Genomic DNA, 15163 nt, shown 5'->3' with positions numbered 1-15163 from the left:
CAAACAATTTCAAACACTTTGAAGTAAATGACAGTTGTAAATTGACTATGGTGGGGTTGGTTCGTAACTCTGAGCACAGGTTGGCATGCAAAGAAACATACAAACAAAAACCATCAGTTTAATGACTTTACAAGGCAATTGAAGTGTTAGAAGAAAGAAATATAATTTTCTATTGATTAAATCAAGGTCTGAGGGAAAAAGGATGGTCTTTCTTCGTGAAAATTTATGGAAAACCATGGTGTATTGTTGTGGCGGCTTTGTAAGAATTAAAAACTATAATTTGCTATCCTAACCAATAATTATTTTCTTTTCTTTTTTAACCGCATTTGTAACAATTTTCTTTTTGTATTTCTTATTTCCCTTCTTCTTCTTCTACGATTATGGTCTAACCTCGCATTTGTAGGGTCTTGAATTGAGAACCTCTGAATTGGAACCGATTTTAGCGTCCTTGTCCAAACCTCATGCCGATGCCATCAAACAAAGAGTTCGTACACTCAATCAAACGGTACGAGGTCGTACCAAGAATCGCCAGAAACGTAAACCCGATATCAGAGATGTTTTTCGAGACTTTGATGTAAGTTGTTGTTATTATTTTTGGTTGTTATTTGGTAGTCTTATGGGCGTAATTGAAATTTTAGAATATATATTTTTTAAAGAATATTTGAGTTTTAATGTAATATATACAATTTTTACAGGAATCAAGTACCGGTACGAGATCACGTAGTGCTACACCCGATTCATTGGATTCCATACAAGGTGATGAAGTCTGGGGCAATACATCCATGTAAGTAGAAAATCGTTTTTGTTTAATTTTGTGAATTTCGATATAAGGGTGCCTAAAAGTAGGCCTCAAATGTTCAACACGAAACAGCTGAGAGGCAAAAAGATTCCATACACTAAAATAATTGGTCTTCTATTAGATAAAATAAATATAATATGAGTCTTTTTTGTATATTTAGAAAAACGATGCCTAAAATTGGAATGAATAGAGAAGAGAATACTTGATTTATTATTAGGAAACTCCAAAAATATGTGTAAATTGTTTACCTAGGAATAAGCGTACATAAAAGTAGAACACAAAGTTCAAAATAATTGCTGAGAGGTTTTGGAACCTTCTCCATTAAGGTTCACTAAAGAGTAATAGGTTTCTTATTACAAAAATTGAGAAGAAAATGAGTTTTTATTGCCTTAAAATAGGCTTCAGGCTTTTAAAAGTAGAACTGATAAGCATTGGACTTCATAATCATGCTTTTCTGGAGAATATGTCGTCTATCAGAAAAATTATGTTAAAATACAGACCTTTTTAGGGTAATTTTAAAAACCTCATTTTAGGGACTAGAGACTTTTGAAGGAACACAATTTTTTTCATAGAATTTAAGAGGTTCTCCATTAAGTATACCGTAGTCATTGGTGAAACATGTTTCTCAAATTTAAAACCAGTAAGGAAAGTAGTAAAGTCGGACAGGGCCGACTTTATGATACCCTTCCCCACTTTGGGTGTATTCAACAGGACCATTGATACGTTTCGTGTCAACCGATGCAACATTTACCTAAACTCCAACGAACATACAAATGGGAGCTATATCTAAATCTAAATCGATTTCAACAAAATTAGTTACATAAAATCGAAGGAAAATATATGTGGAAGTTATATCTAAATCTGAACCGATTTTCACGACACTTAGCACACACAACTGTAGACTTAACTCCGTAAGCTGTACCAAATATCGTGAAAATCGAAAGATATATAGGGACTTTGGTGCACCATTTCCATAAAATCCGACGAAACTATAAATGAGAGCTATATCTAAATCTAAACCGATTTTCGCGAAACTTGGCACACATCACTCTAGACTTAATTCCGTACGCTGTGCAAAATTTCGTGCAAATCGAAAGATATATAGGGACTTTGGAGCACCATTTACATAAAATCGGTCGAAACTATATATGGAGCTATATGTAAATCTGAACCGATTTTCGCGAAACTTGGCACACATCACTCTAGACTTAATGTCGTACGCTGTGCCAAATATCGTGAAAATCGAAAGATATATAGGGACTTTGGTGCACCATTTCCATAAAATCCGACGAAACTATAAATGAGAGCTATATCTAAATCTAAACCGATTTTCGCGAAACTTGGCACACATCACTCTAGACTTAATTCCGTACGCTGTGCCAAATTTTGTTTAAATCGAACGATATATAGAGACTTTGGCACAGCATTTACATAAAATCGGTCGAAACTATATATGGGAGCTATATCTAAATCTGAACCGATTTGCACGAAACTTAGCACACATCACTCTAGACTTAACTCGGTAAGCTGTGAAAATGTATTATTTTATTCAAGCCTCAATTAAATGAAAAAATATAGTATTTTTAAATCCACGCCTCAATTTAAATTGAAAAAATATAGTTTTCAATCCACGCCTCAATTTAAATTTAAATATTTTTTTTAAATACAAACCTCAAGAATAATTGAAAAAATCGCGGCTTAATTTTTTAAATCGCTACCTTGTATTAAGTTGTCATATCTTTCCAGAGGAGAGCAAACGGGTTTCTTCTGAAATATGAAGCTGTTTATTTCAGAATTATTTAAAGCACTGTTCACCAAACAGGCGCCCACGGGCGGTTTGGGAGAGTACAAATACAATCACAGTTCTGTGTTCGAACTCAACATTATTCTCGACATCGAACATGTCGTATGCTTGGTAATGCATTAACATATCCGATCTGTACCGAGAGAGCGAAAATTACTCTCCCAACGGACCTACTTTTTCAAAATTTATTCTCAAACAAATAAAAAAACCCCAAAAAGTTTCATTTGCCCCTTTACAAGCAATAATATTCTATCACGCCTAAAAGTATGCTTCAAAACTAAAATACTTTCTCCATTAAAAACGACACAAATTATATCTTGCCATCTCCACTTGACCATTCATTGACAAGTACTTCAAAATTGTCAATTTATTTTATTTCTATTTTAATTTTTTTTATTTTTTTGATTATTAATAATGTTTATTTCTTTGTCTCGTTTCATCCGCAGACCAAGTTTTGTTAGTATCTTCGATCACAATGCGACAACAGATAATGGTAACGGTCATTCACCACTATTTTCGGGAAAAAGTCTTAAACAGAAATTACGTCGTACACCAAGTGCTCCGATAAAAGGTTCTACCGATATATTTCGTGGTAATCATGTACGCTGTGATATACCCATGTACTCGGCCGAGGGTATTGAACTATTGGGATTTTCGCGTATTGGAACCATACACATACCAAGGAATCGGAATCGTTCCGGTTCGGATCCATCATGTTCAGTGGGGTAAGTATAGACAATATACAATATATCAACTTGAAGAAAAAGTATACTAACGACCATTTTTTTTAATTTTCAGCCGTGCCCGTGGCGAAATGATGACCCAGGATTCTCAAAGTGATAACAACACATCGTCAAGCGATTCCAGTGATGAATGCCTTTCGAATCATCAAAGGTTATCGAATTCATCCACCCCGGAATCATCACCCCAAAAGATTTTGAATAAAATCCATTTGGATACACCGCCCCAGAGTGTACAGAATTCACCCTCATCGCGTGATGGAATTAGCTTTGAGAGTATGTGCCGTGAGACCTCTAGTCAAGATGGAGTGGTAAGTCCCACAATTCTGAATCTGTGGAATCCAAACTAATTTCTTTGTGTTCTTTATTTTCAGGATACTGTCGATAGCAGTGATTTATCATTGGAATTTTACTCCGACATTGATACCATAAACGAAACCGAATTGAAGCGTTTACAACCTTTGTTTTGGTTGGAATTGGCTTCCATATTCGATCGCAATCACGTCCAATTGGATAAACGGAAACCCGTCAAACGACGCCGCAAGGAAGAAGGCAAACTGTTTGGTGTCTCCTTGAATGCTCTGATACGCCGTGATCAACAGATCACGGGTACAGATTCAACATTGGTGCCCTTGTTCTTGGAGGGTCTATTGGATGAATTGAGCAAACGCGGTGCCCGTGAAGAAGGTATTCTACGTGTCGCTGGACATAAACAAAAGGTAATTGTTGTGACCCCAAGTGACAGTTGTTAATTGAAGTTAATTTTCTTTTTCGTTTTTCTCTTCCAGACTGAATTACTTTACCAGGAACTTGAATCGAGTTTCTATCAAAAACCAAAAAAATTCCAACAGCTGCTCAGTGCAGCCAGTGTCCACGATTTGAGCGCTCTGCTCAAACGTTGGCTACGTGAACTACCCCAACCCCTGCTCACCAATGAACTCATCCAGTTATTCTATCAGTGTCATGCCCTCCCGCCCACAGATCAAGCCAAAGCATTGGCCATAATATGCCAAATGTTGCCACACGAGAATCGCAACACACTGCGTTGCCTGCTGCGTTTCCTCAACTATGTGATCGATCAAAAGGAAATGAATAAAATGAATTTGCATAATGTTGCCACAATTATTGCACCATCATTCTTTCCACCGCGATTTGTTCACCCGATCGATAAGAATAGCATAGAGGATCAAGTTAAGATGGCGGCGCAATGTTGCCGCCTCACAAATGTGCTGATAACGCGAGGCGAATCGCTGTTTCAAGTGCCAAATAATCTGATAGAAGAATCCAAAGCATCGAATAAACGGCAGGTGAGTAAAGTTTGGAATTTGAATTGAAAATCTAAAGGGAATTGTTGAGAAAAGGAAGTTCTGATCAGCGTTTTTTATAGAAGTCCAAAACGTTTTCTGGTAGAGTGGCTGTAGCAGACAATGAAATCTTCTCTTAGAGAACCCTGTGAGATTTTCTCATAGAAGAACTTGAGGTCTTCTTATGAAAGGCCTTAAGATATTCTTATGTATAGTGTTACTGATCGAAAAAAAATTTTCGAACCAAAACATACCTAAAAAGGGACCAAAATCAAATTTTCAGAACAACATTGAAAATTCAAGAGAAATACTCTTAAATTATTAGTATGAAAATGGACCGAAATTTGGTCCGAAATGTCCAAAACCGCAGCACTGCTTATGGAAGATCCTGAGATATTCGGTTTGAAAGATAATGAGGTTTTGTCTTCTCTTAGAGCACCCTGAGAGTTTTTCATAGAAGAACTTGAGGTCTTTTTAGGCCTTAATGTTTGCTTATAGAATGTCCTATAGAATGGAAGACCATAAAGTCTTCTTATGGAAGACGCTAAGATATTCATTTTGGAAGACCATGAGTTCTTTTAATGGAAGTCATATACATCCTGAGGTCTTCTCTTATTTTAGAAGGACCAGGATTTCTTCTGCTTCATGGTCTTGAAATCTTCTCATTAAAGGCGAGATTAATGTGAAGCGAGGTCTTGTTTTGGAAGACTCAGAGGTGTTCTCATATATGGCCTTGAGGTTTTCTTATGGATGTCTTTATATCGATAACCCTGAAGTCTTTTCATAGAAGACCCTAAGGTTTTCTTATTGTCTTATGGAGGCCATCTTCCATATATACCTCTGAGTTCTTTTCATAGAAAACCCTGAGGTTTCCTTATTTATAGCTCTGAGTCTTTTCATTTCATTCAAGGCTCTTGGGAGAGGGGAAAACACATTTTCATAAACAATTTTGAGTCGTCTTTAGGATGCTTTTAAGCTTCTTATGGAAGGCCCTGAAGTCTTCTCATAGATGATCCGGAGGTCGGAGGTTGTGAAGGTATTTTTATAGGTAACCCTGAGATCTTCTCACAGAACACCCTGAGGTTTTCTTATTGCCAATCGCGAGGTCTTTTCTCGGACCTCTCATAGAAGACTATGGGGCAGGGACGTACGAAATGAAATCCTGTGTACGTTGCTGCTATGGGGTATTATCATTCATTATCATTTGAAGCTTTGAAGTCTTCACTCTCAAGGCCTTGAAATATTTTCAACATCCCAGATTCTCATGGAAGGCGAGAAAACTTATTGCCTTCCATCAGAGTGGAAATCCATAGGGCCTGAAAGAATACTTTTCCTATAGTAAAGACTAGTTTGCCTCTTATGAAGAAGATCATTTGGTATTTTGTGAAGAATGTAGTCATGTCTTTCTGTTCTGCTAAGAAGAACAGCTTCTAATCTGCTATAAAGAATACCTTCTGTTGTTATATGAAGAAAACCTTCTGATTTCCCATGCTATGAAGAAGATCTTCGGGTCTTCTATGAAGAACACTTTCTGGTCTTCTATGAAGAAGACAGGAGATCATCAAATACCCAATTTTTGGCCGATTTTATTAAACTGGTGCCCATTGACACGAAAATGTGCATAGTGTACAGAATGGAGTCTAGAATATGTCAAGTTTTATTGGTGCTTATTGGTTTCATGTTAGTAGTCTTTTATGAAGAAGACACCCTGGTATTTTATGAAGTAGACACCCTGGCCTTCTATGAAGAAGACATTCCACTTTTAAGTGAATGGTGCCAGATTTTATTGTAGTGGCGCCCAAATGATACTTTGACACTTAAGGGAACCCCACCCATTCTCGATTTTAAATCAATACCAATGCTTGTTAAGGTTTGTAAATTTGCACATATATAATTGAAGATTTAAAAGGGAAAAGAAATAATTTACAAAAAATGTTTGTTATTGTTTTGTTGTTGTTTTTGTAATTAAAGAAAGGTCCTTATTTTTGATGGCGGGCATGATAATTCCTCACTGGAACATCGGAATCCGAAAATTCCAACGGTGTTAGAAAGAGTACATGTCTAGCTCTCGTATGAACTAGGATTATTGACTTCGCTCTAAAATTAAGAAAATGGCGGACCTTTGAAAAAATATTTTTCGAAAATCGCCGATTTTTGACCAAAAACCAAGTTAAAAAATAAGGAAGATCTTAACCGATTGGCTTTATCCTAGTTCATACGATAGCTATACACTCACAAAGAAACGTGTAAAAATTTGGAATCGATTGGGTTATTAGTTTTTGAGTTATCGTGCCCGCCATTCGCAAAAGAGAAAAACGCGTTTAAAGTTTGAGAAACCCTTTAGCCGTTACTTGATGCTGACACAATAAATCGGCTATATTTTCAAGAGTTCTTGAGATTTTCACTTGAAATTTTGTAGGGACATTCTTGATTTAGTGTAGATTCGAATTAAGTCAAAAAAATTTTGACCTCGAGAATGGGGGTCCCCTTAAACTTCCAAATTAAATATATAATGGTGTGTGTCAATATATATTTCCCTATTGTAAACACCCAAGGTGATGTGGGATATCATACAGTCGATCTGGTCCGACTTTAGTTCTTTTCTTAGTTCTCTTCTTATTTATTTTTTTATTTATCACTTTTTTCTAATTTTTGTATAAATTTTAATTGAGTTTCTCTTTTTTTTTCTTTTTCAGGGCAAACGTGGTCTACATCGACGGGTAAAGGCTACCACATCCCTGCTGCATGTGAGCAGTTCTCCCATCAGTAATAATAACAATAACAACAACAGTAGTAATAACAATAATAATAATAACAACAACAATAATAATATTCATCATCACAACAATACCAGTACCACCATCTCGATCGGTGAGAATGGTAGTATGGTCGCACGTCAACAGTCAATTAATCCAAGTCATGTACATCGTTTAATTATTTAAAAAAAATACAAACATTAAAAAAATTAATAATTATAATAATAATAAAAACCACAACGGACCAAAGAGTCAGAATTCTTCCATTAAAAAAACATAAAAAAAACAATTTAACTTGCGATCAAAAACTCATTGATAATTTATATTAAAATTAAAACAAAAAAGGTGTCTAATCAATTAAAACAAAAAAATTATATGTCATTTGAAAAAATATAAAATTATATACATATATTTGTAATTTTGTATGCAAGAAAAAAAATTAAAAGCAAAATTGTGTGCATAGTTTTTTTTAGTAGAGCTATATATATTTTTTATATATAAAAATTATAAAATAAAAACACACTCAAATATCATTATTTCATTTATAAATAATATTACATTTGTTTCTCTATTATAGATTTATATATACATAAATCATCATCGATATAGCAATATAGTTATGTGTATTATAATATAATTTTTATGGTTACTTTAAGTTTTAAAATTTCTTTTATTTTTTATTTTGTTTTTCTTTTTCTCTTTTTAGCTTTGTAAGTTTAATTGTTTACTAGAACAAATGAAATGTTGCATCAAAGTTAATACTGTCTAATAAGTTTAATTTTTCTTCTTCTTTTTTCTATGTAACTTTTTTGTTCGTAGTTTAACTTTTAGCTTTATTTAATTTTTAAGAAATGTTTAGTCACATCTGAAAGCAATACAGTTTTTGTTTTTGTTTTGATCTACATTTCAAATTTTCGTTTGGCTTTAATTGATAATATCTAAAAAATTCATTTATTCGAAATATTGTTGCCTTCTACTTTTTTTTGGAAAATATAACCTACACCACTACATGGAAAATACCAATTTTTCTTATTCTGAAAAATTACTTTATTGTATAATAAATTTCTTTATATAAAAAATATTTTCGGAACATAAATTTTTCTATAAAATGCAATAGTAGTGGTATAGGTTGTTAATACGTGGCCTCACATGCAATATTCATTTTCATTATTATTTTTTTAATTTTTCTAAATCATTTATTTTTATTTTTTTTATATCACAGATGTAATTTTTCCCATTTTTATTATTTTACCACGCTATACATCCAAATTTCATCCTCTTCCCATCCTCACAAAAAATACGATCAAAATTGTATTGGAAAAATTGTTTTCCCTTAATTTACTTTTTAAACTTACAAATCTTGGATAAATATCCTTTTCAAATTGCAATACGAACGCATTTTATATATGCGTTCGAAAAAAAAATCTATTCGAAATTTTATTTCGTTTACATCTATACATTTTTGGCTTTATTTTCATATTTGTATTTTCTTTTTTCACATAAGTTCTCTCTGTGTATTTGTATTATATAATTAATGCTATATATAAACCATTATTCTAGTTTTCTTAATGTTTTATTTAGTCTATATTCTTTTATAAGTTTCAAATGCGATTGCTTGTTCTATGGCAACGATATATTTAGTAGTTAAGAAACAGAAAAAAATATATAAAAGTAATATTTAGTAATTTTTTGCTTAGTTATATTTTGAATAATATAAGAACAACAACAATAAGATGAAAAAAACAACAAATATAAAGTGTGTACATCTAGTAATTTGTGTCTTTGTGTACATCAGGAATATTAAACCAATAAAAATTACATATATGATATTTTTTATAAATATACTTGTGTTTTATTTATTAAAACTCAAAAATCGGTCCTAGAAGTGATTTTTTGTATACATATCATCTTAAAATGAAGTTATATATGGATATTTATATGAATTATAAGAAATACAATCTTTTCAGCTTTCATATGAAATCAATTTCATAAAAATATCTTTGGTAGTTCAAACGATATGAACAATCTAAAATATATATGATTTTTTCGCAGCTTGGCAACCCTGGCAATATCTCATATACAGCGCCATCTATTGATTGACATTATTCAAATAGGCAAAAGCAAAAAAATAACGAAATTTTCTTTTTGTTATAACTTTTGAACTATAAAAGATATTTTTTTGACATGGGAACCATATGAAAGATAGAAATATAACCTTAATAACCTTTAATTTAAATTTAAAAATCTCTTGTTGTGTTTTTGTTTGTGAAACTATTTATATGGGTTAAAGGAAAAATCTTATTTCTACCCTTCATTTTAACATGGCAAAAAATTAAATTTTATTATGTAAAAAAGAAAATAGCATAAAATTGTTGCATTTTTTAAATTTGAATCATGCCGGCCAATAGATGGCGCTGGCGACAGACCATTGGCAAATTGCACAAAATTCACACACATTTCATGATCAATTTCCATTACTCTTAGCGTCCGGAATAGTCAATTTTTACCCCATCTGTTGTAAGCACATTGCACAACCAATTATATTTACCAAGCCTAAATCAAGTCGGAAAATGGTCCATTGGTCCACTGCTTCTGCTACCTTCTTCACAAAATGGTTAAAATTGTGTATTATCTTTTCTAAACCTAGATCAAGTCTGAATATGGGACTAAACCTAGATCAAGTCTGAATATGGGACAATGTATATAAATTCAATATTAGGCGAAAGGAAAGTCTGATTTGCACCAAAGTCTGATTTTGCATTCGAAGGTTGCATCGGCTCACTCCTTCCAGTACCTCTCTCGCAAAGAGTCAATATTTTAAAAACTTATAAATCTTATGACTTGAGGAAACTTAATAACTGATTTGATCAACATTAAATCCGAAACCTCTCTCATGAAAAAAACATTATATAAAGCGAATAATTAAACATGTGTGCAATTCCAAATTTCCATTCCAAATCTGTGGGCAACACCGGTTGACACTTTTTTTTGTGAGCTTGTGAAATTTTTGTGAACAAAGTACAGGACGCATTTATGATCCGATTTGGATAAATCCCAACCGATTTTTACGAATCTTGGCACACAAAATTCTGGACTAAGTTCAGTACGCTATGCAACATAAGAACTTTGGCACATTATTTAAATTAAATCGGACGAAAAAATATATATGTATAGATCTGAACCGATTTTCACGAAACTTGGCAGACATAGCTCTACGCTCAATTCAATACGTCTTGCCATATTTCGTACAAATCGAAGGATATATGGGGACTTTGGTGTACCATTTACATGAAATCGGACAAAACTATATATGGGAGCTATATTTAAATCTGGGACGATTTTCATGAAATTTGGCAGACATCATTCTAGACATAATTCAGTACGCTGTGCCAAATTTCATGCAAATCGAAAGATATAGAGGAACTTTGGTGCCCCATTTACATTAAATCGGACGAAACTATATATGAGAGCTATATCTAAATCTGAACCGATTTTTTTCGAAACTTGGCACACATCATTCTGGACCTAATTCAGTACTCTGTGCCAAATTTCATGCAAATCGAAAGATACAGAGGGACTTTGGTGCCCCATTTACCTTAAATCGGACAAAACTATATATGGGAGCTATATTTAAATCTGGGCCGATTTTCATGAAACTTGGCAGACATCATTCTGGGCTCAATTCAGTACGTTATGCCAAATTTCGTACAAATCGAAAGATATATAGGACTTTGGTGCACCATTTACACGAAATCGGAAGAAACTATATATGGGAGCTATATCTAAATCTGGACCGATTTTCACGAAATTTGACAGACATCATTCTAGACATAATTCAGTACGCTGTGCCAGATTTCATGCAAATCGAAAGATATAGAGGAACTTTTGTGCCCCATTTACATTAACTCGGACGAAACTATATATGGGAGCTATATCTAAATTTGAACCGATTTTTTTCGAAACTTGGCACACATCATTCTGGACCTAATTCAGTACTCTGTGCCAAATTTCATGCAAATCGAAAGATACAGAGGGACTTTGGTGCCCCATTTACCTTAAATCGGACGAAAATATATATGGGAGCTATATCTAAATCTGAACCGATTTTTCCCAATTTCAATAGAGTTCTTTCTTGGGCCAAATAAGTGACTTGTGCCAAATTTCATCCAATCGGATTTCATCCAAATCGGAATTTCATCGAAATCGGTATATTCTCAAAAGGAACTATCTCGTTTCCTTTTGCCTGTTACAAACATATGCACAAAGACATAATACCCTGTACCACAGTGTGGTGAAGGGTATAAAAAGTAGACTGTTAAAAGTCCATGACATGAAAAAAATGCAATTAACATATATAATATTTATACCAGGGATGCAAAAGTTGGTACAATTGTACTAATTTTAGCACTATTTAGAAGTCAAAAATACAATAGCACCCCAATGACATATTTAGCACTATTTCTACACTATTTCTACACTGTATCAAACTACTCTCACTTAAAAGTATTGTAAGCGCTTAAACATACAATATGATGATTTTTCATTGTTTCAGGAATATTGCGGTACAACAATTCGATGGCTCTCACGTCAAGAAGTTATTGAAACAATTGCTCAGTGGGAATCACTTCAATATTATTTTGCACTCAATGATTTCGAAGCTGATTCCCAAAAGTTAAGGCTCAATTCTATTATTTCAGAATTGTCAAACCATTTTTATACCCTTCACCACACTGTGGTACAGGGTATTATGTCTTTGTGCATATGTTTGTAACAGGCAAAAATAATCGAGATAGACCCATGGTTCCTTTTGAGAATATGCATAGAATCACTTTCTAAGTCGATTTATGCATGTCCGTCCGTCCGTCTGTCTGTCCATGTTAAATTGTAAACAAAGTACAGGTCGCATTTATGATCCGAATTGGATGAAATTTGGCATAGGTCACTTATTCGGCCCAAGGACGAACCCTATTGAAATTGGGAAAAATCGGTTCAGATTTAGATATAGCTCCCATATATATATTTAACCGATTTAATGTAAACGGTCCCTATATATCTTTCGATTTGCACGAAATTTGGTACAGGCTAATCATTTAGGACTATAATGATGTCTGCCAAGTTTCGTGAAAATCGGTATAGCTCCCATATATAGTTTCGTCCGATTTCAGATAAATGGTGCCCCAAAGTCCCCATATATATCTTTTGATTTGCACGAAATTTGGCATAACGTACTGAATTAAGCCTAGAGTGATGTCTGCCAAGTTTCGAGAAAATCGGTCCAGATTTAGATATAGCTCCCATATATAGGTTCGTCAGATTTCATGTAAATGGTGCCCCAAAGTCCCTATATATCTTTTGATTTGCACGAAATTTGGTACAACCTAATCATTTAGGTCTAGAATGATGTCTGCAAAGTTTCGTGAAAATCGGTCCAGATTTAGATATAGCTCCCATATATAGTTTCGTCCGATTTCATGTAAATGGTGCCCCAAAGTCCCTATATATCTTTCGATTTGCACGAAATTTGGCATAACGTATTGAATTGAGTTTAGAATGATGTCTGCCAAGTTTCATGAAAATCGGTTCTGATTTAGATATATCTCCCATATATAGTTTCGTCCGATTTCATGTAAATGGTGCCCCAAAGTCCCTATATATCTTTCGATTTGCACGAAATTTGGTACAGCCTATTCATTTAGGTCTAGAATGATGTATGTAAAATTTCGTGGAAATCGGTCCAGATTTAGATATAGCTCTCATATATAGTTTCGTCCGATTTCATGTAAATGGTGCCCCAAAGTCCCTATATATCTTTCGATTTGCACGAAATTTGGTACAGGCTAATCATATAGGCCTATAATGAAGTCTGCCAAGTTTTATGAAAATCAGTCCAGATTTCTATATAGCTCTCACTTATATATAGCTCCCACTTATAGTTTCGTCCGATTTCATGTAAATGGTGCCCCAAAGTCCCTATATATCTTTCGATTTGCACGAAATTTGGTACAGCCTAATCATTTAGGTCTAGAATGATGTATATAAAGTTTTGTGAAAATCGGTCCAGATTTAGATATAGCTCCCATATATAGTTTCGTCCGGTTTCATGTAAATGGTACCCCAAAGCCTCTATATATCTTTCGATTTGCACGAAATTTGGCATAACGTACTGAATTGAGCCTAGATTGATGTCTGCGTTGTTTCGTGAAAATCGGTCCACATTTAGATATAGCTCCCTTTTATTATAGATTGATTTTAAGTAATTGACGCACCGAGAACCAATAGGAACAAAACGTTCTGAAATTAGTATAACCTATCCTGTGACAAGTTTGTTTGAAATCGCTTAATATTTGGCCCGATTTCAAGTAAATTGGGCATCAAACTCCTCATGTTAGTCAGTTTGACATCAAATTTTGCACAACGTACAAAATTGAGCATAGAATTATGTAGTTTCGTTTTGTAGAAGTACAGACATAGCCCAACGGATGGCCTATTTATATTTGTTTGAAGTCGATTTACATACTTTATGGATAGATCTACGTAGATTCACATTTAGATAAATATCACATATTTTATTTCATTCAAGTTCATGCTAATAGTCCTGTTTAATATACCCATAGTGGTCAAGGGTATCTTATAGTCGGCCCCGTCCGACTTTACTACTTTCCTTACTGGTTCATTATGCGACAGGTATTTGTTACAATGTATTCAGATACGAATGGGGATTTAGATTCAGTTGTATTCACAAAATATTTCGTATCGCCATCTATCAGTGCATAGTGTGTGTTAAAGTGAGTGTGACTTCACTAACTGTATAGTAGTGCCACCTACATTTGGATGTTATCAAATACATTATTCCCATCATTCATTGTTGGTTAAGGGGGAAATTTGAGCAGGCTGGCAATATGAAGTTGTGATAGTATTCGAAAAAAATGTAGCATATTTTATGGAACACATACGTTTATTTTTGGGTTTGTTTTAAAAATTTTTTGGATATCGTCCATTGGTGTAGAATGTATAAGTATTAATATAGTGGGCGGCATTTTGATTTAATCAGATGCATATTGATTATATCTGAAGCTATTATCTTCCCTATAATTTTTGCTACTAACAAACTTCGTTGTAAAGTTTCATTAAAAATACACGCTTTACTAATTTCTAACAACAAAATACAGTGGCAGCCCATATTAAAAAAAAATCTTTTTCGTCCACAATTCCCTGTGACTCTTACTTAGTATTTAACAGTGTGTGTTTAAATAATTGTCATATTTATTTTGTTTTTATTTTAGTCCGCCATAAAATGCTACATTTAAACTAAGCTAATCGTCATCTAAATTAGTACAAATTCTCTGCTAACTTAATTCTATTAACTAAATGTGCAGCCATTTATTAAGAAAGCTGGAGCTTAAAGATTATTACAGAGAAATCTGTTTACATGTCACTAATTTGACTGATGACAATGTCCGTTACACACGCGGCCATACAAATTAAAAATATTCGAAACAATTTGTTGACGAGGGTAGGCAGAATTAAGATGCTGCTAGCAGTATTTTTATGAAAATACTGGTTGAAGAAGACATTAATATCAGAAAGAAACTAAAGTTTTTTTGAATATAATATAGAAGAATTCAGTATTTAAAAACTTGGTAAGTCTCTTAATTGACATTACCTTGAAAATAGGTAAAAAATCGGATGACATTTTATGTACACTATATTTGAGTTTTTTAATAATGTATGTCGTGACAATTTTTACGAAGTTCCGTTTC

At 33.6% G+C, this 15163-nt stretch overlaps 1 protein-coding gene across 1 annotated transcript; it reads left to right on the top strand.

Moving 5' to 3' along the window:
- Window positions 1–403: 403 nt before the first annotated feature.
- On the top strand, window positions 404–7595 carry LOC133333155 (rho GTPase-activating protein conundrum-like; the record flags this gene model as incomplete). The annotated part of the gene is made up of 7 exons (XM_061541486.1): window positions 404–574; window positions 696–784; window positions 3050–3328; window positions 3402–3654; window positions 3718–4062; window positions 4132–4650; window positions 7344–7595. Coding segments are annotated over 7 exons (1902 nt in total), but the record flags the coding sequence as incomplete, so codon positions are not given.
- Window positions 7596–15163: the final 7568 nt, after the last annotated feature.

The sequence above is a fragment of the Musca vetustissima genome, unplaced genomic scaffold (genome assembly GCF_032173495.1).
Source record: "Musca vetustissima isolate MV318-11 ecotype Yass unplaced genomic scaffold, APGP_CSIRO_Mvet_v1 utg26254, whole genome shotgun sequence".
Classification (NCBI taxonomy): Eukaryota; Metazoa; Arthropoda; class Insecta; order Diptera; family Muscidae; genus Musca; species Musca vetustissima.
Note: the sequence above shows the minus strand (reverse complement) of the source record. Positions and strands in the feature narration are given on the sequence as shown.